This window comes from Hyaena hyaena, unplaced genomic scaffold (assembly GCF_003009895.1).
Source record: "Hyaena hyaena isolate Hyena2069 unplaced genomic scaffold, ASM300989v1 scaffold_2123, whole genome shotgun sequence".
In the NCBI taxonomy this organism is placed as follows: domain Eukaryota; kingdom Metazoa; phylum Chordata; class Mammalia; order Carnivora; family Hyaenidae; genus Hyaena; species Hyaena hyaena.
This window is the reverse complement of record NW_024082761.1, coordinates 1-24,377: the sequence shown is the minus strand read 5'-3', so window position 1 is coordinate 24,377 and position 24,377 is coordinate 1. Positions and strand designations below refer to the sequence as shown.

General features: G+C 38.1%; 1 protein-coding gene across 1 annotated transcript; it reads right to left on the bottom strand.

Moving 5' to 3' along the window:
* Positions 1-1,102: 1,102 nt before the first annotated feature.
* Positions 1,103-15,134, bottom strand: LOC120227259 (spermidine/spermine N(1)-acetyltransferase-like protein 1). Its single transcript, XM_039225402.1, has 4 exons — positions 15,074-15,134; positions 9,486-9,587; positions 8,642-8,682; positions 1,103-1,270 (listed from the first exon to the last, which is right to left on the bottom strand). The coding sequence occupies exons 1-4, from the start codon at positions 15,132-15,134 to the stop codon at positions 1,103-1,105; spliced, it is 372 nt and encodes a 123-aa protein (XP_039081333.1).
* Between the last annotated feature and the right edge of the window lie 9,243 nt (positions 15,135-24,377).

Genomic DNA, 24,377 nt, shown 5'->3' with positions numbered 1-24,377 from the left:
ATCCCAGTTCAACTTTAATCCTATCTTCCCTCTCCTTTCTCACCTTACTGCTAATGTATATTTTATCTATAACATATCATTTGCTTCTTGAACATGCTTTGTTTTTTTTTTTTTTCTCTGCCTATGCTGGTGTTTCCTCTTAGAATTTTTTTTTGTCTCATCCTATTCCATATTACAACTTCTATTCAAACCTAGTTCCACCGTCACCTTTCTCAATACTCCAAGGTAGGATTTAAATGTTCTCTATTCCACCTTCCTTTATAGGAATGGTGTTTATACCTGTGACAATCCATCCAATTTATTATAAAACTACAAGTAGTTTAGTATTTTTTCCCAGACAAGATGCCTCATGGGTAGGACTGACTCATCTTTGTGTAACTTTTATGCCCATGAAATACCTGGTACGTAGTAAGAAGTCACATGTTTTATGCTGATTGGAACACAGGATGCAAAAGTAATAATAATTCTATCAAAGGGCTTATACTCTACTAGAAAGGAAAGAAACATATGTATATAGTGTTATATGTAGTTGTTTTTCAAGATAAATACAACCAAAGAGCTTGAACTGCTCAAGGTGGGGAAATAGTTCACTTACTAGTTTTCATAAGTAAGCTCCTTCAAATTTGGTTTCAGCATTTCAAATGAATTTTTTGTACCTCAGATCTGTTTATAATCAAATGAATCCATATTTCATCAAATCTAAGACACATTATTTACCTTTAAGAGAAAAATGACGCAAGTTGATCATTATACTTATCCCAATTTCAGCTGTGTTACAGATGTGAAAATAAAAACATATTAAATTTAGTGAGATATGATAGGTAAAAATAAATAGCCAAACGCTAACTATAAAGTGATTTTTTTTAAGTGAGTCTTGACTTATCTGCTCTTTTGGATCGTCAGCTCAGCTACTAGTCATTAGTATATTAGTTTGGATAAAATAAGCTGACTGTATCTGCCGAATCTGTTTCAAAGTAAAAGATCTGCTCAAGAGTTTGATCACTTGCTGTATTGTACAACACTCAAAGTCAAACTGCTGTTCGACTCAGGTGACATTCAAGTGTCGTAGCACAAGTTGGGACAAGTTGAAATGAATCATCTTTCACTCTTCCTTTGCCATATCCATGAGTTCTCTGTTAAACCTGAACAGATGCCAACCCTCTTCAGAGGAAAGATCTAAAGCCCCTCGATGAATGCAGTAGTCAATAGAGCCCTGGTTCCAAATGACAACAAGAAAGTGCATGCAGTTACATTGGCTTCTGATGGCTATCTGTTTAAAAAAAATAGAAATTACTTTTACTTGAAAGCATAGTCTTCATTAACACATTTATTTTATTTAAGATCAATATGCAAGGCATTATGTCTGTACAATACTTCCAAATAATAATACAATAGTATTCCAAATAATACTTCCAGATAATAATACAATAATACAAGAGAAGTACTCTTGAACTTCTCTAAAGCTGTAAGAATAAAAAAGCCCTGTTGAGTTTTAAAAAGTCCAGAAGTAATTTGCAAAGTCTACTCATTGGTTTCTCTATAAATCCTCTTCAGTTTGTTTCTTTATTCTACAGAAAAAATTTCTAAAAGTTTCACTTGCATTTCCAAAGGAAAAAAGGATCTTGTTTTTGTACTGTGCTTTTTTAAAATTGAAGTATAATTAACATACAAGATTATATTAATTTCAGGTGTACAGTATAATGATTCAATTCTATATATTTCTCAGTGCTCATCAAGTTAAATGTATTCTTAAATCCTCTTTATTTCACACATCCCTCCCACCCACCTCCCCTCTGACAACCACCAGTTTGTTCTCTGTATTTAAGAGTGTTGTTTTGTTTGACTTTTTTCCTTTATCCATTAGTTTTCTTTCTTAAATTCTATATATGAGTGAAATTATAAAGTATTTCTCTTTCTCCGATTTATTTCACTTGGATTTATGACCTCTAGGTATATCCATGTTGTTGCAAATCATCCTTTATGGCTCAGTAATATTTCATTGTGTGTTTATGTACATGTGTATACATAATATATATACATACCACACTTTCTTATCCATTCATCTGTTGATGGACACATAAGTTGCTTCCATAGCTTGGCTATTGTAAATAATGCTACAGTAGACATAGGGGTGCATATATCTTTTTGAATTAGTATTTTTATTTTCCTTGGATAAATACTCAGAAGTGAAATTACGGTATCATATGGTAATTCTTTTTTTTTAATTTTTTGAGGAACTACATAATGTTTTCCACAGTGGCTGCACCACTTTGCATTCTCAACAACAGTCAATGAGGGTTCCTTTTTTTCTACATCCTCACCAACACTTGTTATTTCTTGTGTTTTTTATTTTAGCCATTCTGACAGGTGTAAAGTGATATGTCATTATGCTATTAATTTGCACTTCCTAGATAGTGAGTGATGTTGAGCATCTTTTCTTTTGTCTGTTGGTCATCTGTATATTTTCTTTGGGAAAATATTCAGGTCCCCTGCCCACTTTTTAAAAAATGTTTGTTTGTTTGTTTGTTTATAGCACAAGTGGGCTCAATCTCACGGACCACGAGATCATGACCTGAGCTGAAGTTGGACACTTAACCGACTGAGCTACCCAGGCACCCCTAATTAGATTTTTTTTTTTTTGGTGTTAAGTTGTATAAGTTCTTTATATTATTTTAGATATTATCCTGGTATTAGATATAGCATTTGCAAATATCTTCCCCTATTCAGTAGATACCCTTTTTGTTTTGCTAATGGTTCCCTTTCCTCTCTAAAAGGTTTTAATTTTGCTATAGTCCCAATAGTATAATTTTACACTTGTTTCCTTCCAGATGAGACATCTAAAAAAATATTTTATGGCTGATATTAAATAAATTACTGCCTATGTTTTCTTCTAGGAATTTTATGTTTTCAGGTCTCACATTAGATCTTTAATCCATTTTGAGTTTATTTTTGTGTATGATGTAAGAAAATGGTCAAGTTTCATAATTTTCATGTAGCTGTCCAGTTTTCCAACACCATTTGTTGAAGAGACTGTCTTTTTCCCGTTGCATATTCTTGCCTCCTTTGTCATATATTAATTGACCATAAAAGCATAGATTTATTTATGAACTCTGTTCAGTTCCATTGATATATGTGTCTATTTTTGTGCCAGTAAAACGCTGTTTTGATGATTCTGTAGTATATCTTCAAATCTGGGATTTCGATGCCTCCAGTTTTGTTGATTTTTGAGATTGCTTTTGGGCATTCAGGGTCTTCTGTGCTTCCATACATATTTTAAGATTATTTGTTCTACTTCTGTGAAAAATGAGTTGGTATTTTGATAAGGATTACATTAAATTTGTAGATTATTTTGGGTAGTATGGGCATTTTAACAGTACTGGTTCTTCTACTCCATGAGCATGGAATCTGTTTTCATTTGTGTCATCTTCAATTTCTTGCATCAGTGGTTTATAGTTTTTGGGAGTAGGTTGCTCACCTCCTTGGTTAAGTTTATTCCTAGCCATTTTACTCTTTGGTCCAATTGTCAATGGAGTTGTTTTCTTAATTTCTCTTTCTGATACTTCTTTCTGAGTATTATAGAAAGGCAATAAATTTCAGTATATTAATTTTTTATCCTGTGACTTTACTGAATTCATTTATCAGTTCTAGTAGGGTTTTTTTTTTTTTTTTTTTTTTTTTGATGTAGTGTCTTGGGTTTTCTCTATATATCATGTTATCTGCTAATAGTGAAAGTTTTACTTTTTCCTTACCAAGTTGGATGTCTTTTATTTCTTGTCTGGTTTCTGTGGCTATGATTTTAGTACTATGTTGAATAGCAATGGTAAGAGTGGACATTCTTGTTTCTGATCTTAGAGGAAAAGCTCTCAATTTTTCACCACTGAAGATGCTATTAACTGTGGGTTTTCCATATATTGCTTTCATTGTGTTGATGTATGTTTCCTCTAGACCTCCTTTGTGGAAAGTTTTTGTCAGGAATGAATACTTTGTCAAATGTTTTTGCTACATCTACTGAGATGATCATATGGTTTTTATCCTTTCTCTTGATAATGTGATATGTCATATTGATTTGTGAATATTGGACCACCCTTGCATCCATGGAATAAATCTCACTTGATCATAGGGAATAATCGTTTTAAAATGAATGGTTGCATTAGGTTTGCTAACATTTTGTGATGATTTTTGCATCTATGTTCATCAGAGATATTGCCCTTTAGTATTGTTTTGTAGTGTATCTGGCTTTGATATCAGGGTAATGCTGTAGAATGAGTTTGGAAGCTTTCCTTCTTTTCATTTTTCAGAATAGTTGAAGAACAAAAGGTATTAATTCCTTTTTAACTGTCTAATAGAATTAATCTGTGATGCCATCTGATCCTAGGCTTTTGTTTGTTTGGAGTTGTTTGATTGCTGATTCAATTTCATTGCTAGTAATCAGTCTGTTCAAATTTTCTATTTCTTCCTGACTCAACTTTGGAAGGTCTTATGTTTCTAAGAATTTATCTATTTCTTCTAGGTTGTCCAATTTGTTGCATATAGTTTTTCATAATATTCTCTTATAATCCTTAGTATTTCTGAGGTATTGGTTGTTATTTCTCTTTCATTTCTAATTTTATTTGTGAGTCTTCTCTCTGTTTTTTAATGAGTCTGGATAGAGGTTTATCAATTTTGTTGATCTTTTCAAAGAATTAGCTCCTGGTTTCATGTATCTGTTCTATTTCTTTCTTTTCTTTCCTTCCTTCTTTATTTTTCTTTTTCTTTCTTTCTTTTTTCTTTCCTTTCTTTTTCTTTTTAGTTTCTATTTCATTGATTTCTGCTGTAATCTTCATTATTCCCTTCCTTCTACTGGCTTTGTGCTTTGTTCTTCATGTGGCTCCTTTATGTGTAAGGTTAGGTTCTTTATTTGAGCTTTTGGTTAGTTCTTCAAGTAGACCTATATTGCTATAATCTTTCCTCTTACAGCAGCTTTTGTTGGATCTCAAAGATTTTGGTCATTGTGTTTTCATTTTCATTTGTCTCCATGTACTTTTTATCCCTTCTTAAATTTCTTAGTTGACCCACTTATTTAATACCATGTTATATATTTATTTATTTTTAATTTTTTATTTAATTTTTTTTACAAATAGTTTATTGTCAAATTAGTTTCCACATAACACCCAGTGCTCATCCCCACGAGTGCCCTCCATGTCCATCCCCCCTCCCCCCTACATCCATCAGTTCTCAGTTTTTGTCATCATTCAAGAGTCTGTCATGGTTTGCCTCTCTCCCTTTTTAGAACCCATGTATTTGTGTTCTTTCCAGATTTTTTTCTTGTGTTTGATTTCTAGTTTTCATGTCATTGTGGTTAGAAAAAGATGCATGATAGATTTTAATCTTTTTGTTTATGGAGACTTGTTTTGTGGCCTAACATGATCTGCTCTGGAGAATGTTCCATATATACTTGAAAAGAATGTGTCTTCTGCTATTTGGGGATGGAATGCTGTGAATATATCTATCATTCATCTTGTCCAATATATGATTCAAAGTCACTGTTTCCATATTGATTTTTCAATTGATTTATGTTTTTCATTAGGTTCATATATAACATGTATACAGTGTAACAGTCTATATTAAATTAATGGTTGATTAAGTTTCAGTTCATTCTAAGAAAAGTTTTTATCCTCCCCCCACATTTTATGTATAATATGTCCTACTTTACATCTTTTCATTTTGTGAATCCCTTGACAGATATTTATAGATACACTTGATCTTATTGCTTTTGTGAATCCCTTGACAGATATTTATAGATACACTGGATCTTATTGCTTTTGTGTTTTAACCTCCATATTTGTTTTATAACTGATTCATCCATGGCTTTTATTTTGTTTGTATTTAATGCAATTTTTTTTTCTTTCATAATTTCTTACTCCTGATTATCACATTTTCTTCACACTCAAAGAATTCCCTTTAGTGTTTCTTGTAACACTAGTTTAGTGGTGGTGAACTCCTTTAATTTTTGTTTGTCTGGGAAGCTCTTTATCTTTAGTTTAATACTGAAAGACAGCCTTGCTGGATTGTCATGAAATGAGTATTCTTGAATGCAGGTTTTTTTCCTTTCATCATTTTGATTATATTATGCTACGTCTTTCCGGACTGCAGTTTCTGCTGAAAAATCAGCTAATAGCTTTGTGGTGTTTCCCTTGTATGCAACTTTTCTCTTATTTTCAAATTCTCTATCACTACTTTTTTTGCCATTTTAATTATTATGTGTGTTGGTGTGGATTTCCTTGAGTTGATTTTGTTGGAGACTCTGTTCCTCCTGGTTCTGGATATGTGTTTCTTTCCCCAGATTTAGGGAAGTTTTCAACTATTATTTCTTCAAATAAATTTTCTACCCTTTTTTTCTTTTTCCTGTTCAGCTTTGTTGCTTCCCATTACTCTTGTCTTTCAGCTCACTGATCTGTTCTGCCTCCTCTAATCTATTGATTCTCTCTAGTCTATTTTTCATTTCAGTTATTAAATTATTCATCTGATTGGTTCTTTTTTTTAATCTCTTGTTGAAGGTATCCCTGAGATTTTCCACTTTTCTCAAGTCCAATATCTTTATGACTATTAGTTTGAATTCATTATCAGGAATCTTATCTCCATTTCATTTAGCTCTTTTGCTGTGGTTTTGACTTGTACTTTCATTTTGGATATATTCCTGTGTTTTATTTTGTCTAATTCTCTGTTTATATGTATTGGGAAAGTCAGTTATGTCTCCTGATCTTGAATGTAGTAGCCTTACAAAGAAGAGGTCCTGTAGTGCCCTGTACCACAATGTCCCCTCTTCAACAGAGCCAGGTGCTTCATGGATATCCTCTATGTGGTTTGTGTATGTCCTACTGTTGTGGCTAAGCTTTATTTACATTCAGTCCAGTTGGCTGCAATGGCCCACTTTGACTATCATGGGCCATGTTTGGTCCTGTGCTGTTAAGGGTCCATTCTGTGGCTACAGTGGACTTATAGTTGGGCATTGTCAGAAGTCAGATCAGATGCCTGCCCTAAGCCTGGTTTGCTGGGGCTGAAGTCATGTCAAACTGCAGAGTGCTGTCCCTGTATTGTCTTCTGAGAGGCTTATGTTGGTGGGCAGAGGCTGCAGACAAATCAGATGCCTGTCCCCAGTTTATCTCTTAGCGCTTTGGTAGCATCAACCTGCAAGGTGTTCTCCCTGCCTTGTACCCTAAGAGGCTTTTGTTGGGGGGCATGGCTGGCAGACCAGATGCCTGCCCCAAACTTCTATGGCTGCAGTGACTACAAGCTGCAGGACTCTCTGCCTATGCTGCCGGAGAGACTTTTTGTTGGTGGACAAGGTCAGTTACCAGATCAGATCCCTATCCCTAGTCCATCTTCTGGTGTTCCAGATGCACTGATCAGCAGGGCACTCTCTCTGCACTGCCAATAATAAGGTTTGGCTGCCTTGGGCTATAGTCGAGCTGATGTGTGTGGTTATCTTTCCCTCTCCCCAAGACAGGAGTAATTTCGGACTGGTGCAGGTCACTGCCAGAGCTGCTTGAATAAGACCTGGCAGGAGCTGCTTTGGAAGGACTCCTGCTGAGTGGAGCAGGTTTGGTGGAATGGATCCGGAGTAGAGTGTTGAGTGGGATGCATGGTATTCGTAAGGTAGATGCAGTGTACCCCCTGTTACCTGCAAGTATCCAGCTATCTAGGTTGGGGAGTAGGTGGTAGGAGGGGGTGTGTGGAGAGAAATGGTTCCCACCAGCTCTCTTATTCTTGGAGTAGTCTCCCAAAGATCTCTGCCCCTCTAGTACATATTCTGAGATTTATAAATAAATCTTCTGGGATACCCCAGGCACTTTTCATACTTCTGCTTCTATGCTGTATACTGGTGAGATTGTTATGCTGTCTCTTTAACGCTGGGGACTCAGTCTCCTATTTCTCTTTTTCTCTCGGTGCTAAGCCCACCGATTACTAAAGTTCCTAGAGTTAAGCCCAGCTAGTTGTAAAAGTTCAGGAAGTTAAGTCCCAAGGTTTTCATAGCCAAATGTTACAGGGGCTTGTCTCCAGTGCAGATTCCCCCATGCCTGGGCTCCCTTCTATGTGCTTGTGGTGTTCCTCTCATTTGTGTTTAGTCTCCTCAGGAATTTAGTTCCTGACCTTATCTCTGCCTGTCCCATCCTTTTCATTTGGACTTCTCTCTGAATAACTATGGAAAGTCTGTTCTGCTAGTCTTTGGGTCATTTTCTGGGTTGGTTGCACTGAAGTGGCTGTTATCTAGGTGTGTTCCTGGGCCAAAGATTGCTTAGGAGGCTCCAATTCCTCGAACTTCTAGAAGTAGTTTTAATGCTATTAGTATACTAATACCATGGACCTGTATTATGGGTAAAATTGCATTCTAATCTCCCTTTTGCTTACTTCTGCTTTATAACAGAGGTATATAAGGTGGTTGCGGATTATATAGAAATCAATTTTTTGTTACATATAATTCAAATATAATTTATATGAGTATCTGATTTGAAGATCTAGTTTAATTGAAATAAAAAGAATAAGTACATTTTGAGGTTATGTTCAGAAGGTGAGATAAATTATCTAATTTATACCTTATTAAGTAATATTTAATGAAGAAAAAGAGAGTGTATAGAATACCAATAATAAATGTAATGCATACCTGACTTAACTTTTTCAGCATTTCAGCTCCAATACCTAGACCTTTTAAATAGATAATAGAAAATGACCCATGAGGTGAAAAAATGTACTTACCACACTTATTTACTTTAATCTTTTTTTAAAATATTTTTATTTATTTCTAGGAGAGGGAGAGAGAGACAGCGTGAGCAGGGGAGTGTCAGAGAGAGAGGGAGATACAGACTCTGAAATAGGCTCCAGGGTCTGAGCTGGCAGTCAGCACAGAGTCCAACGCAGGGCTCGAACCCACAAACCGCGAGATCATGACCTAAGCGAAAGTCAGACGCTTAACCGACTAAGCCACCCAGGCGCCCCTTATTTACTTTAATCTTGAAGTAAAATTTAAAACCTGTATCTGGTAATTATATATTCTTAGTAGCTTGTGTTGAAAGTCAACTCATGAATGTTTTTTTTTTTTTTAATCTTTTTCCTAACTGTAATGTGGTTCCAACGGTAATAGAAAAGATTTTGGATTTATTTTAAAGATTGGTGAAGCAAAAATGAGTCCCTGTCACTATCATAATATACTGTATTTCCTATTCACTTTTAGACAAAACAACCCAAATTATAAAAGCATTTTTTAAGATAAAAGGATAGCTATGATAACTTAGCTTTATTCAAGCTTTGATGGGAACTAATAAAGCATTTTTTCTAATCTGTGATTGTGTTTTCACCATATGCAGGGATAACTAGGACAGTGATCAGGTTCATGAAATAGAAGTGATTACATAAACTAACTTACACACCATATTTATACTGAAACCCTATCTCCTTAAAATACGCCATTTTAATTTTTAAACTATAATATATATCAAGTGTAGCTTGACCTCGGTAAGCTTGTATGACATAAAAGTCCTCTAGGTAAAGTAACTTGCCAATCCAGCGGTCGTACGTAAAGCAGTACAAGGCAATACCAACAGTCACTTTGCCTAGAAAAGAGAAGAGAGGGTACAACTAAGTTAATGCTTTAAATCTTACAGGGTCCTTTCCTCTAAAATTGAATATCTTAGTGTTTTCTTTAACATTTAGCATTAAACTGATAAAAGCTTGCTAGACAAAATTTCAATACAAAAATATATATTGTAGGTTTAAATCCCTTATAATACAATCCTTAAAAGATAAGCAATCTTTTATTTAAATTTTTTTTTTTTACAAATAGTTTATTGTCAAGTTGGTTTCCAGATAATACCCAGTGCTCATCCCAAAAAGTGCCCTCCTCCATGCCCGTCTCCCCCCTCCCCCCACACCGATCAGTAATCAGTTTGTTCTCATCATTCAAGATCCTCTCATGGTTTGCCTCTCTCCCTCTCCCCCACCATTTCCCCCCTTCTTCTCCCCTATGATCCTCCGTTAAATACCTCCTAATCCTCCTGTACGTGCAAACATATGATATTTGTCCTTCTCTGCCAGACGTATTTCGCACAGCATAACACCCTCAAGGTCCATCCATGTTGCTACACATGGCCAGATTTCATTTTTTCTCATTGCCATGTAGTATTCCATTTTATAGATAAATCACATCTTCTTGATCCATTCTTCTGTTGATGGACACTTAGGCTCTTTCCATGTTTTGGCTATTGTTGAGAGTGCTGCTATGAACATTGGGGTACATGTGCCCCTATGCATCAGCACTTCTATAGCGCTTGGATAAATTCCTAGCAGTACTATTGCTGGGTCATAGGGGAGTTCTATTGTTAATTTTTTGAGGAACTTCCACATTATTTTCCAGAGGGGCTGCACCAGTTTACATTCCCACCAACAGAGTAGGAGGGTGCCTGTTTCTCCACATCCTCGCCAGCATCTAGAGTCCTCTGTATGCTCATTTTAGCCACTCGGACTGGCGTGAGGTGGTATCTCAGTGCGGTTTTGATTTGTATTTCTCTGATGAGGAGGGATGCTGAGCATCGTTTCATGTGTCTGTTGGCCATCTTGGTGTCCTCTTTGGAGAAGTGTCTGTTCATATCTTCTGCCCATTTCTTTACTGGGTTGTTTGTTTTTTGGGTGTGGTGTTTGGTGAGTTCCTTATAGATTTTGGATATTAACCCTTTATCTGATATGTCATTTGCAACAATCTTTTCCCATTCCGTCGGTTGCCTATTAGTTTTATGGAAATTTTTGGGAAATCGTTTATTTTTCCTCTTGATTCCCTTGCTTTTGGGGATGTGTCAGGTAAGAAATTGCTGCGGTGGAGGTCAAGGAGGTTGTCTCCTGATTTCTCCTCTAGGGTTTTGATGGTTTCCTGTCTCACGTTCAGGTCCTTTATCCATTTTGAGTTTATTTGTGTGTAGTATGTGAGAAATTGATCTAGTTTCATTCTTCTGCATGTTGCTGTCCAGTTCTCCCAGCACCATCTGTTAAAGACACTGTCTTTTTTTCCATTGGATACTCTTTCTTGCTTTGTCAAAGATTAGTTGGGTGTATACCTTTGGGTCCAATTCTGAGTTCTCAATTCTATTCCATTGGCCTATGTGTCTGTTTTTGTGCCAATACCAACCATACTATCTTGATGATGACAGTTTTGTTGTAGAGGCTAAAGTCCGCGATGGTGATGCCTCCCGTTTTGGTTTTCTTCTTCAATAATGCTTTGGCTATTCGGGGTCTTTTGTGGTTCCATACAAATTTTAGGATAGTTTGTTCTAGTTTTGAGAAGAATGCTGCTGCAATTTTGACTGGGATTGCATTGAATGTGTAGATTGCTTTGGATAGTAATGACATTTGAACTGTATTTATTCTTCCAATCCATGAGCATGGAATGTTTTTCCATTTCTTTGTGTCTTCTTCACTTTCCCTCATAAGTTTTCTATAGTTTTCATCATACAGATCTCTTGTATTCTTGGTTAAGTTACTTCCTAGGTATTTTATGGGTTTTTGTGCAATTATGAATGGGATCAGTTTCTTGATTTCTCTTTCTGTTGCTTCATTGTTAGCGTATAAAAATGAAACCAATTTCTGTACCTTGACTTAGTACCCTGCAACTTTGCTGAATTCTTGGATCAGTTCTAGTAGGCTTCTGGTGGAATCTGTCTGGTTTTCTATGTAGAGTATCATGTCGTCTGCGAAAAGTGAAAGTTTGACTTCTTCTTTGCCAATTCTGTTGCCTTTGATTTCCTTTTGTTGTGGGATGGCTGATGCTAGGACTTCCATCACTATGTTAAACAACAGTGGTGAGAGTGGACATCCCTGTCGTGTTCCTGATCTCAGGGGGAAAACTCTCAGTTTTTCCCTGTTGAGGATGATGTTAGCTGAAGGCTTCTCATAGATGGCTTTTATGATGTTTAAGTAAGTTCCTTCTATCCCGACTTTCTCTAGAGTCTTTATTAAGAAGGGATGCTGTATTTTGTCAAATGCTTTTTCTGCATCTATTGACCGGATCGTATGATTTTTACCTTTTCTTTTGTTGATGTGATGTATCACACTGATGGATTTGCGAATACTGAACGAGCCCTGTAACCCAGGAATGAATCCCACTTGATCTTGGTGGATCATTCTTTTATGTGCTGTTGAATTCGATTGCAAGTATCTTGCTGAGGATTTTTCCATCTGTATTCATCAAGGATATTGGCCTGTAGTTCTCTTTTTTTGCTGGGTCTCTGTGTATCTTGGGAATCAAAGTGATGCTGGCTTCATAAAATGAGCCTGGAAGTTTTCCTTCGATTTCTATGTTTTGGATAGGTTGAGAAGAATGGGTATTATTTCCCTTTTAAATGTCTGGTAGAATTCCCCAGGGAAGGCATCTGGCCCAGGGCTCTTATTTGTTGGGAGATTTTTGATAACTGACTCAGTTTACTCACTTGTTATGGGTCTGCTCAGGTTTCCTATCTTTTCCCATATGAATTTTGGTAGTGAGTTTGTGTTTTGGAATTTGTCCATTTCTTCTATGTTGTCCAGTTTGTTGGCATATAGTTTTTTATAGTATTCCCTGATAATTGTATTTCTGAGGAGTTGGTTGTAATAAGTCCGTTTCATTCATGATTTTGTCTATTTGAGTGCTCTCTCTTTCTTTTTGAGAAGCCTGGCTAGAGGTTTGTCAATTTTGTTTATTTTTTCAAAAAACCAGCTCTTGGTTTCATTGATCTCTTCAGCTGTTTCTTTGGTCTCTATATTGTTTATTTCTACCCTTATTTTTATTATTTCTCTTCTTCTACTAGGTTTGGTGTGCTCTTGTTGCTCTCCCTCTAGTTGCTTTAGATGTGCTGTTAGATTTTGCACTTGTGCTTTTTCTAATTTCTTGAAATAGGACTGGAGTGTAATGTACTTTCCTCTTAGGACTGCTTTCGCCACATCCCATAGAGTTTGGATTGTTGTATTCTCATTTTCATTTGTTACCATATTTTTAAAAATTTCTTCTCTGGGGCGCCTGGGTGGCTTAGTTGGTTAAGCTTCCGACTTTCGCTTAGGTCATGATCTCACGGTTCGTGGGTTCGAGCCCCACGTCGGGCTCTGTGCTGACTGCCAGCTCAGAGCCTGGAGCCTGTTTCAGAGTCTGTGGCTCCCTCTCTCTCTGACCCTCCCCTACTCATGCTGTCTCTCTCCTAGAAATAAATAAAATTTAAAAAAACATTTAAAAAAATTTCTTCTCTAACTGCCTGATTGGCCCATTTCTTCTTTAGTCGGGTGTTCTTTAGTCTCCATATTTTTGAGGACTTTCCAGAATTCTTCATGTGATTGATTTCGAGTTTCATAGCAATGTGATCTGAAAGTTTGCATGGTATGATCTCAATTCTTTTATATTATCGAGGGCTGCTTTATGTCCCCGTATGTGATCTATCTTGGAGAATGTGCCATGCCCACTTGAGAAGAATGTGAATTTCATAGCCTCAGGATATAGAGTTCTAAGTATATCTGTCAGATCCATCTGGTCCAATGTGTCATTTAATTCCATTGTGTCCTTATTGATTTTCTGTCTAGTTGATCTGTCCATTGCTGTAAGTGGAGAATTAATGTCCCCTGCTATTAGCACGTTCTTATCGATAAGAGTGTTTCTGTTTGTGATTGTTTTATGTATTTAGGTTCTTCCATATTTGGTCCCTAGACATTTATAATTGTTAGCTGTTCCTGATGGGTAGACCCTGTAATTATTATATAATGTCCTTCTTCATCCCTTATTACTATCTTTACTTTATTATTATTATTTTTTTTTACTATCTTTACTTTAAAGTCCAGTTTCTTGGATAGAAGTATAGGTACTCCAACTTTTTTTTTTTTTTAACCTCCTCTAGCATGATATATATTTCTCCATCCCCTTACTTTCAATCTGAGGGTGTACTCCTGTCTAAAATGAGTTTCTTGTAGACAGCAAATAGATGGATTTTGGTTTTTTATTCATTCTGCTACCCTCCGTCTTTTGATTGGGGCATTAAGTCCATTTACATTCAGTGTTATTATTGAATAATATGGGTTTAGAGTCATTGTGTCGTTTGTGGGATTCATGCTTGTGGTGTGTCTCTAGCATCTTGTGTTCCTTGCATCATTTCCCTCAGAGAGTCCCCTTTAGTATTTCTTGTAGAGTTGGCTTAGCGGTGACAAATTCTTTCAATTTTTGTTTATTTCAAAAACTTTTATCTCTCCTTCTATTCTAAATGACAGGCTTGCTGGATAGAGGATTCTGGCTGCATATTTTTTCTGTTCATCACATTGAAGATCTCCTGCCTTTCCTTTCTGGCCTGCCAAGTTCCAGTAGATCGGTCTGTCACCACTCTGATAGGTTTCCCTTTGTATGTGAGGGCCCTTTTCTCCCTAGCTGCTTTCAAAATTCTCTCTTTGTCCTTATATTTTACCAGTTCCACTATGATATGTCCTGCAGAAGATTGATTCAAATTACGAGTGAGGGGAGTTCTCTGTGCCTCGTGAATTTCAACGTCTACTTCCCTCCTCAGGTTGGGGAAGTTCTCTGCTATAATTTGTTCCAGGACTCCTTAAGCACCTTTCCTTCTCTCTTTCTCTTCTGGGATTCTTATGATACGGAGATTGTTCCGTTTGATTGTATCGCTCAGCTCTTGAACTCTTCTTTAATGTTCCTGGATCAGTTTATCTGTTTTTTTCTCCGTTTCTTCTTTTTCTATAATTTTGTCTTCTAAATCACTTATTCTCCTTTCTGCCTCTTCATTCCGAGCATTGGACGCCTCCAGTTTATTATGTATCTCATTTATCGCATTTTTAAATTCATAATAACTATTTTTAAGCTCCATGGTGTTTGTAGCCATAGTTTCTTTGATGTCCTCCATGCTTTTTTCAAGCCTAACTATTAATTTTATGAGTTTGTTCTAAATTCTTTTTCAGTTATGTTGCTTATATCTGTTTTGAGCCATTCCTCAGCTGTCAATTCTTCCTGGAATTTCTTCGGAGGAGAGTGCTTTTGTTTCCTCATTTTGGTTAGCTTTCTATTTCTTGTTAGTTTTAAAAGCTTGTTATGCACTCTGCACTTGAGAGCACTGCTGCACCAAAGAAGGCTGTTTGACTGTCCAGGGCCGATCCATTCAGAAAGTGTTCTTTGAATGGTATCTCTTGGTCTTTCTTGTTGAGACCTTGGTTATTTTTCTTCCTACTCGTAGTGGTACTTGTGACTCTCCACGATGTGTACTTTGGCTTGTTTCTTGAGGTAGCCCTGGAGAAGAAAACAGACAAACACACAGGGAACATTGGCACACAAACGCACATACAAATCCAATAAACACACAAACTGAAAGGGAAAATGAAAAAGAAATGAGTAAAGAGGTAGGAGGGAAGGCATATAATAAAAAATAAAAATACATAAAAAAGAAAAAAAGGAGAAAAGAAAAGGAAAAAGGAAGAAAACCAGTAGACAAAGAACAGTTTAATGCATATAACCAGATTTCCCAGCTACACATAAATAGCTGGGTGTATGCAGTGCTGATTGAAGAGCATAGAGAAAGAGAAATGACAGGGTGGGGATGAGGCGAAATTGGAAATGTAATGAGCAGGCAGAAGGAAGAAGAAGCTTTTTTTAAAGAGCAAAAGAGTGGAATATGTTTGAAGAGGCGAAAGAAATGATGATGGTGTTATCCAGAGAAACTATATAGTCTGATTACTACAGAGAGAAAGAGATGAAAAGGTAGGAAGGTGTAGAATTTACATCCAGAGAATGGATTAAATGTGACTGTTTAAGCAAGCCAGTGACCAGAAATAATCAGGGCAGTGCATCCATGTTGGTCTTGCCCCTGATCTGGTAAAAAAATAAAATAAAATAAAATAAAATAGAATAAAATAAAATAAAATAAAATAAATAAAATAAAATAAAATAAAATAAAATAAAATAAAATAAAAAAAGGAGGAGGGCAGCTCTTTAGTAGTTATGTGCATGGTTTGATCCAATGGGTCCTGTGGGAGTCCTGCCTTGGTGGCTGTGGGGAGAAGAGTGGCAGTGCTCCAGTCCCTTCTTAAACCAAGCGCTGCAACTCACTTTTTTGGCTGTGTAAACTCCCTGTGCTGGGGGCAAAGCTAAGGGGGACCATGCTCTATATCACAGACCAGGCCTCATTTCCAGATCCCAGTCCGCGCACACCACTGAAATTGCCTGAGACACAAACTCACAGGAGATCCGCTCAGGGCTGTCCCAAGCGTCTTGCCTTCCCCCTGGGGATTCAGCCAGAAGCCACTGCTCCTGTCTCCTACAGTTCGGGTTGGCGAGTGAGGAGCAGTTTCATCTGGGGCTCTCCTGGGATGAATGTGTCCCACCTAGGGTAAGCTGGAGAGCAGGAAACCGGGTCCTTCTGTGTCTCGTCGCCTGAAACACAAACTCTCGGGCAAATCTCCCAGTTTTAAGCTCTCCGCCTCCCTTCTAGGGATCCAGCCAAGCTAAAAGCACAAAGGTGCGGCCGCCACACGTCCCCTCCAGGTTGAGATGGCGTGCAGGGTGCAGTTTCCCTGGGGGTCGCCTGGGATGAGTGCGTCTTGCACAGGGTCAGCTCGAGAGCAGGAAACCGGGACCCTCTGTGTCCTGAGCGGAGGTTTCTCTGTTCCCCAGCAACAGGGACAGTGTCTTGAGCAGTTTCAGCCACTCTCTTTCCCCTCTAAACTCCCTGCAGAGGGGGATCACCCCCGTCCCTCTGTGTCTCTTGTCCCAGCCTGATTTTATCATCGCCAGTTTGCACTCACGCTAGAAGGTCTTCTCAGCAGACTCTGTCTCCTTTTCCTCCCAAACTCCTGGATTTTGTAAGGGTTCCTATGGCTTCAGGCCTTCTCCATGTGAAGTATGAGGGCGAGTGCAATGTACAGAGTTCCCTACTTCTCTGCCATCTTGCCTCCTCCTCTGTGTGTGGATCCTTTCAGATAAATTTGGTTAGAGTTTTATAAATTTTATTAATTTTTTCAAAGAACAAACTCCTGATTTCATTGATCTCTTCTATTCTCTTTTATAGTTTCTATATCATTTTTTTGTGCTCTAATCTTTATTTTTTCTCTACTTAACCTGGCTTTAAGCTTTGCTTGTTGTTTTTTTTCTAGCTCCCTTACGTGTAAAGCTAAGTGATATATGTGAGATTTTTCTTGCTTCTTGAGGTAGGCCTGTATTGCTGTCCACTGCTCTCTTAGAACCTCTTTGGCTGCATCCCAAATGTTTTTAACCACTGTGTTTTCATTTTGATTGGTTTCCATGTATATTTTTATATTTTATTTGATTTCATGGTTGGCCCATTCATTGTTTAGTAGCATGTTCTTTAACCTCTATGTATTTGTGATCTTCCCAGAAATCTTCTTGTGGTTTACTTCAAGTTTCATAGTGTTGTTGTCAGAAAAGGTTCATGGTATTACTTCAACCATTTTGTATTTATTGTGGCCTGTTTTGTGACCTAATGTGTGATCTGTTCTGGAGAATATCCCATATACACTTGAAAAGAATTTGTAATCTGTTGTTTTAGGTTATATTGTTTCAAATATACCTGTTAAGTCCATCTGATCTAGGACATTTTAAAAAGCAATTGTTTCCTTATTTATTTAATGTTTAGATGTTTTGTCCATTGATGTAAGTGCAGTGTTAAAGTCTCCTACTATTATAGTTTTATTATCCATTATTTCTTTTATGTTAGTTATTAACTGTTTTCCATGTGTGGGTCTTCTCATGTTAAGTGCATAAATAGTTCCAACTGTTATTTTCGGATTGTCGTCTTTATGATTATATAGTATCCTTATTTGTGTCTTGTTACAGTCTTTGTTTTAAAGTCCAGTTTAGGGGCACCTAGGTGGCTCAGTCGGTTGTTTGACTTTGGCTCAGGTCATGATCTCACGGTTCGTGGGTTTGAGCCCCACATTGGGCTCTGTGCTGACAGTCAGCTCAGAGTCTGGAGTCTTCTTCGGATTCTGTGTGTGTCTCTCTCTCTGACCTTCCTCTGCTCACGGTCTCTCTCTCTCTCTCTCTCAGAAATTAATAAAATATTTTAAAAAGTTAAAAAAGTTTGGAGGCAAGATGGTGGAGAAGTAGGGAGCTCTGTGCATTATGCTCACACCCATCTCTCAAACAGAGAAGCCCTGAAGCCATAAGACACTGAGCCACAGGAGTTTGGGAAGATAAAAAGACAGATTACACTGGGGAGGAAACCTCATAAGTGTGTGAATACGAACTGGAGAAGATAAAAGCTGGCCAGAACCAGAGACACGGAAGGAGTGGAGGGAGCTCCCTCGTGGGCAGCCACAGTGTGTCGAGAGGAAAAGAAAAAGCGGCTGAAATTGCTCATAGAACTATCCCTGGAGAAGAGAAAACCTTGGCTAGGAAGGAGAGTGTTTGTAGTTCTAGCTAGGGTGCTGACTTTGAACTGGGTGCCCCTGGTGCCAGGCGCCAGGAAAAACTGCTCTGTTACACTCCCGGCACCATCCCCAGAGGCGCAGAGGCAGCGGGTTAGAAATTGAATTCCCCAGGCTTGACCTCTGGCAGTGCGGAGGTGGTGGATCCTAGGCTGTGCTGCCGCTTGACCCGGGCTGATCTGAGGCTGCACCGTTCCCGACCCTCACCACCACCCCCACCCCGCTCTACCCCCAGCATCGCGGAAGCAGCAACCTGTGGGACTGTGTTTCCGGCGGTATCAATAAAGCAAGCTGACTGGGACCTGGAAATGAGGCGGAATATGGTACGTAGACCACAGCCCACCTTGGCTTCGCCCGCAGTTCAGGGAGATTGGAACTAAAAGAGTCATTTGCACCCCTTGGTTCAAGAAGGGACTGGGGCACTGCCACTTTTCTCCCCAGAACCACCGGGGGAGGGCCTCAGGGAGTTACCGGAAGGACACAGTGGAGGCGAAGACCTGCCTACACCAAATCATGCCCATCCCTGCTAGACAGCTGTTTTTTTTTTTTTTTTTTTTTTTTTTTTACTGGAGCCTGGGGCAAGACCAACATGGATGCAATGGATGCACTGCCATGATTAATTCTAGATCAATTTTTTCTATTCAGATATATTCTCCCTTGTCTCATTTGTGACCCTCCACTCTGCTGGACAGGGCACTCAGGTCACTGGTTTGCATAAACAGTCACATTTAATCCATTCTCTATATGTACATTCTACATACACATCCACTGCTATCGTTTTATCCCTCTCTTTCTGGGGTAATCAGACTATATAGTTTCTCTGAGTAACATTTTTGTTTCTTTCTCCTCAACTCTAAACATATTCTACAATTTCTCCCTCTCAGTCAAGCCTCTTAGTCTCTCTACCTGGTCATTTCATTTCCAATTTCACTTTCTCCCTTCCCTGTCATTTCTCTCTTTGTATATGCTCTTCCATCAGCACTGCATACAGCCGACTCTTTATTTGTAGTTGGGAATTCTGGTTTTAGGCTTTTTGACTGTCCTTTATCTTTCGGGTTTTTCTTTTTTCTTTTCTTCTTTATTCTTTCTTATTTATTTTTATTTTTATTATTTGTCATCCCGCCTTCCTCTTTTTTTTGTTTTGTTTTGTCTTTTTGTCCTTTCTTTTTTTTTTCTTTTTTTTTTTCCCTTTCTGTTTGTATGTCTATTGGGTTTGTCTGTGCGTTTGTGTGCCTTGTTCCCTGTGTGTTTGCCTGTCCTTTTCCTTTCCAGGGCTACCTCAAGAAACAAGGGAAAGTACACATGGTGGAGAGTCCCAAATACCACTACGAGTAAGGAAATAAAATAAGCAAACAAGAAGAGAGACGAAGAGACAATAGTAAAAGAACACCTCCTGAATGGACAGGCCATAGACAGTCAATGAGCATTCTTTAATACAGCAGCACTCACAGGTGCAGAGTGCATAACAAGCTTTTAAAACTAACAAGAGATAGAAAGCTAACCAAAATGACGAAACAGAAGAATTCTCCTCCAAAGAAATTCCAGGAAGAAATGACAGCTAGAGAACTGCTCAAAACAGATATAAGCAGAATAACTGAACAACAAGTTAGAAAAATAGTCATAAAATTAATCACTGGGCTTGAAAAAAGCATGGAAGACATCAGAGAAACTATTGCTATAAACACTATGCAGCTCAAAAATAGTTGTGATGAATTGAAAAATGCTATAAATGAAATGCTATAAATGAGACACATAATAAAATGGAGGCATCCAATGCACAGATTGAAGAGACAGAAAGGAGAATGAGTGATGTAGAAGATACAATTATGGGAAAAGAGTAAGCTGATAAAAAGAGGGATAAACTGATCTAGGAACACGAAAGGAGAGTCTGAGAACTCAGAATACAATCAAACGGAACAATATCCATATCATAGGAATGCCATAAGAGGAAGATTGAGGGAAAGACACTGAAGGAGTCCTTGAAAAAATTATAGCAGAAAACTTCCCCAATCTGGGGAAGAAAACAGACATTGAAATCCAAGAGGCACAGAGAACTCCCCTCAGACATAAATTGAATCGATCCTCTGCATGACATATCAAAGTGAAATTAGCAAAATATAAGGACAAACAGAGAAATCTGAAAGCAGCTAGGGATAAAACGGCCCTAACATACAAAGGGAAACCTATCAGAGTGGTGACAGACCTATCTACTGAAAACTGGCAGGCCAGAAAGGAATTGCAGGAGATCTTCAATGTGATAAACAGAAAAAATATGCACCCAAGAATCCACTATCCAGCAGGCCTGTCATTTAGATTAGAAGGAGAGATAAAAGTCTTTCCAAATAAACAAAAATTGAAAGAATTTCTCACCTACAAGAAACCCTGAAGGGGACTCTATGAGGGAAATGTTCCAAGGAACACAAGTTACCAGAGACACTACCACAAGAATGAATCTCACAAACAACTCAATGACTCTAAACCTGTATTTTCAATAACACTGAATGTAAATGGGCTGAATGCTCCAATCAAAAGACATACGTTAGCAGAATGGATAAAAAAAAAAAATCTATTTGCTGTTTACAAGAAACACATTTTAGACTTGAGGACACCTTCAGATAGAAAGTAGGGGAATGGAGAAATATCTGTCATGCTACTGGAAGTCAAAAGAAGGTTGGAGTAGCTATACTTACATCAGACAATCTGGACTTTAGATTAAAGACAATAACAAGGGATAAAAAAGGGCATTATATAATAATTACAGGGTCTATCCATCAGGAAGAGCTAATAATTATAACTGTCTACACACCAAATGTGGAAGCACCTAAATATATAAAACAATTAATAACATAGCAAAATGGGTGAAGAGGTGTGGGGATTCAGACTTCTAGTTATGGAATGGACAAGTCACAGGAATAAAAGATACAGCATAGGGAATATAGTCAATGATACTGTAATAGTTTTGTGACAGATGATAGCTGCATTTGTGGTGAACATAGCATAATATATAAAGATGTTGGATCACTGTGTTATACACCTGAAAATAATGTAATACTGTCTTTCAACTATACTCATTTTTTCACAATTATAGTAATAAACATTTACACATTAAGTAGAGGATGGTGATTTAAAACAATGAGAGGCATCGTGAAAGGAACAGAGAATAGTTTCTTGTACAAGACAGTGTGAGAGATGGTCTGTAAGTAGGGAGAAATTTGATATATCTGGGGCAATTATATCTGAGGGTCATGCAACACCCTGTAAGAGAAACAGAGCATTGAGTGACCATTGGAATCATGAGAAAGTGAATGGTGATGAAACAGACTATTTGACAGGTTTCCACTACAGTGTTTAGTTTTGGCATTGGCATTCGCTTATACTATTCAATGGCACCTAAGGTAAGAAACAATGATGGATTTTGTGGCTGCATCTTTGTAACACTAAATACTTTTCATGTTAACTCCACTGAAGCAATTCTGGATTCTTATGTAATCTTTTCAGCAACCTCTTGTTTGATCCTCCTGGTGTTTCTCTCTTTTTATTCTAATACATTCTAATCATGACCACCAGATGAGTCACACTAAACACTCCCCCAATAAAGTAATTCTTCTGATGAAAAAAAAAAAAAACACAAACAGAAACACTCTTATCAATAAGAATGTGTTAATAGCAAGGGACTTTAATACTTCACTTACAACAATGGGTGGATCAACTAGACAGAAAATCACTAAAGAAATAACGGACTTGAATGACACATTGGACCAGATGGATTTGACAGATATATTTAGAACTCTACATCCTGAGGACATGGAATTCATTTTCTTCTCAAGTGCGCATGGCACATTCTCCAAGATAGATCACATACTGGGACATAAAGCAGCCCTCGATAAATATAAAAGAATAGAGATCATACCATGCACACTGTCAGATCACAATGCTTTGAAACTTGAAATCAATTACAGGAAGAAGTCTGGAAAACCGCCAAAAACATGGAGGTTAAAGAACACCCTTCTAAAGAATGAATGGGCCAATCAGGCAATTAGAGAAGACATTTAAAAATATATGGAAACAAGTGAAAATGAAAATACAACAATCCAGGGGCGCCTGGGTGGCTTAGTCGGTTAAGCGTCCGATTTTCGCTTAGGTCATGATCTCGCGGTTCGTGGGTTCGAGCCCCGCGTCGGGCTCTGTGCTGACTGCCAGCTCAGAGCCTGGAGCCTATTTCAGAGTCCGTGTCTCCCTATCTCTCTGACCATCCCCTGCTTGCTCTCTCTCTCTCTCTCTCTCTCCTAGAAATAAATAAAAATATTAAAAGAAAAGAAAAAAAAGAAAATACAACAATCCAAACTCTATTGGATGCGGCACAGGCAGTCCTAAGAGGAAAGTACATTGCGCTCCAGGCTTATTTCAAGAAATTTAAAAAGAGCACTTAAAGGAACTAGAGGGAGAGCAACAAGAGCACCCCAAGGTGCTTGGAACCTCATGAAGATAAAAAGCTTCTGCATGGCAAAGGAAACAATCCATAAAACTAATAGCCACCGACGGGATGGGAAAAGATAGTTGCAAATGACATATGAGATAAAGGGCTAGTACACAAAAACTATAAGGAACTCACCAAACTCCACTCTCAAAAAACAAACAATACAGTGAAGAAATGGGCAGAAGACATGAACAGACACTTCTCCAAAGAGGACAACCAGGTGGCCAACAGACACATGAAATGATGGTCAGCGTCCCTCTTCATCAGGGAATTACAAACCAAAACCACACTGAGATACCACCCCACGCCAGTCAGAGTGGCAAAAATGAACAAATCAGGAGACTCTACATGCTGGTGAGGATGTGGAGAAATAGGAACCCTCCTACACTGTTGGAGGGAATGTAAACTGTTGCAGCCCCTCTGGAAAACAGTGTGGAGGTTTCTCAAAAAATTAACACTAGAACTCCCCTATGACCCAGTAATAACAATGCTTGGAATTGACCCAAGGGATACAGGAGTGCTGATGCATAGGGGCACATGTACCCCAATGTTCATAACAGCACTCTCAATAATAGCCAAAACATGGAAAATACCTAAATGTCCAACAACTGAGGAATGGGTCAAGAAGAAGTGGTGGGGCACCTGGATGGCTCAGTCGCTTAAACTTTCAGCTTCGGCTCAGTTCGTGATCTCAAGTTTCGTGGGTTCGAGCCCCATGTTGGGCTCTGTGCTGACGACCAGCTCAGAACCTGTAGCCTGTTTCAGACTCTGTATCTCCCTCTCTCTGACCCTCCCCTGATCACGCTGTCTCCCTCTCTCTCAGAAATAAATAAAACATTACAAAAATGTAAAAAAAGAAAAAGAAGTGGTATATCTATACAATGGAATACTACATGGCAATGAGAAAGGGGTCTAATTTCATTTTTTTGCATGTTGCTGTCTAGTTCTCCCAGCACCTTTTGCTAAAGAGCCCCCCCCCCATTGGATATCTTTCCTGCTTTTCAAAGATTAGTTGGCTATACATTGGTGGGTCCAATTCTGGGTTCTCTATTCTATTCCATTAGTCTATGTGTCTGGTTTTGTGGCAGTACCATACTGTCTTGTGGATTATAGCTTTGTAGTAGAGGCTAAAGTCTGGGATGGTGATGCCTCCCGTTTGGGTTTTCTTCTGCAATATTACTTTGGATATTCGGGATATTTTGCGGTTCCATACAAATTTTAGGGTAGTTTGTTCTAGCTTTGAGAAGTGCTGGTGCAATTTGGATTGAGATTGCATTGAATGTGTAAATTGCTTTGGGTAGTATTGGCATTTTAACAATATTTATTCTTCCAATCCATGAACATGGAATATTTTTCTCTCTGTGCCGTTTCTCTCTGTGCCGTTTCTCTCTGTGCCTATTCGGGATCTTTTGTGGTTTCATACACATTTTAGGATAGTTTGTTCTAGTTTTGAGAAGAATGCTGGTGCAATTTTGATTGGGATTGC

What these genes read in the sequence shown, in the direction of transcription:
- LOC120227259 (XM_039225402.1), bottom strand. Translation starts at nt 15,134, where the DNA reads ATGGATCGGCCCTGGACAGTCAAACAGCCTTCTTTGGTGCAGCAGTGC. An exon ending in GCAGTGCTCTCAAGTGCAGA is followed by an intron (nt 9,588 to 15,073) that starts GTGCATAACAAG and finishes TCTCTTTTCTAG; the next exon opens with GCAAAGTGACTGTTGGTATT. An exon ending in TGTCATACAAGCTTACCGAG is followed by an intron (nt 8,683 to 9,485) that starts GTCAAGCTACAC and finishes TCTATTTAAAAG; the next exon opens with GTCTAGGTATTGGAGCTGAA.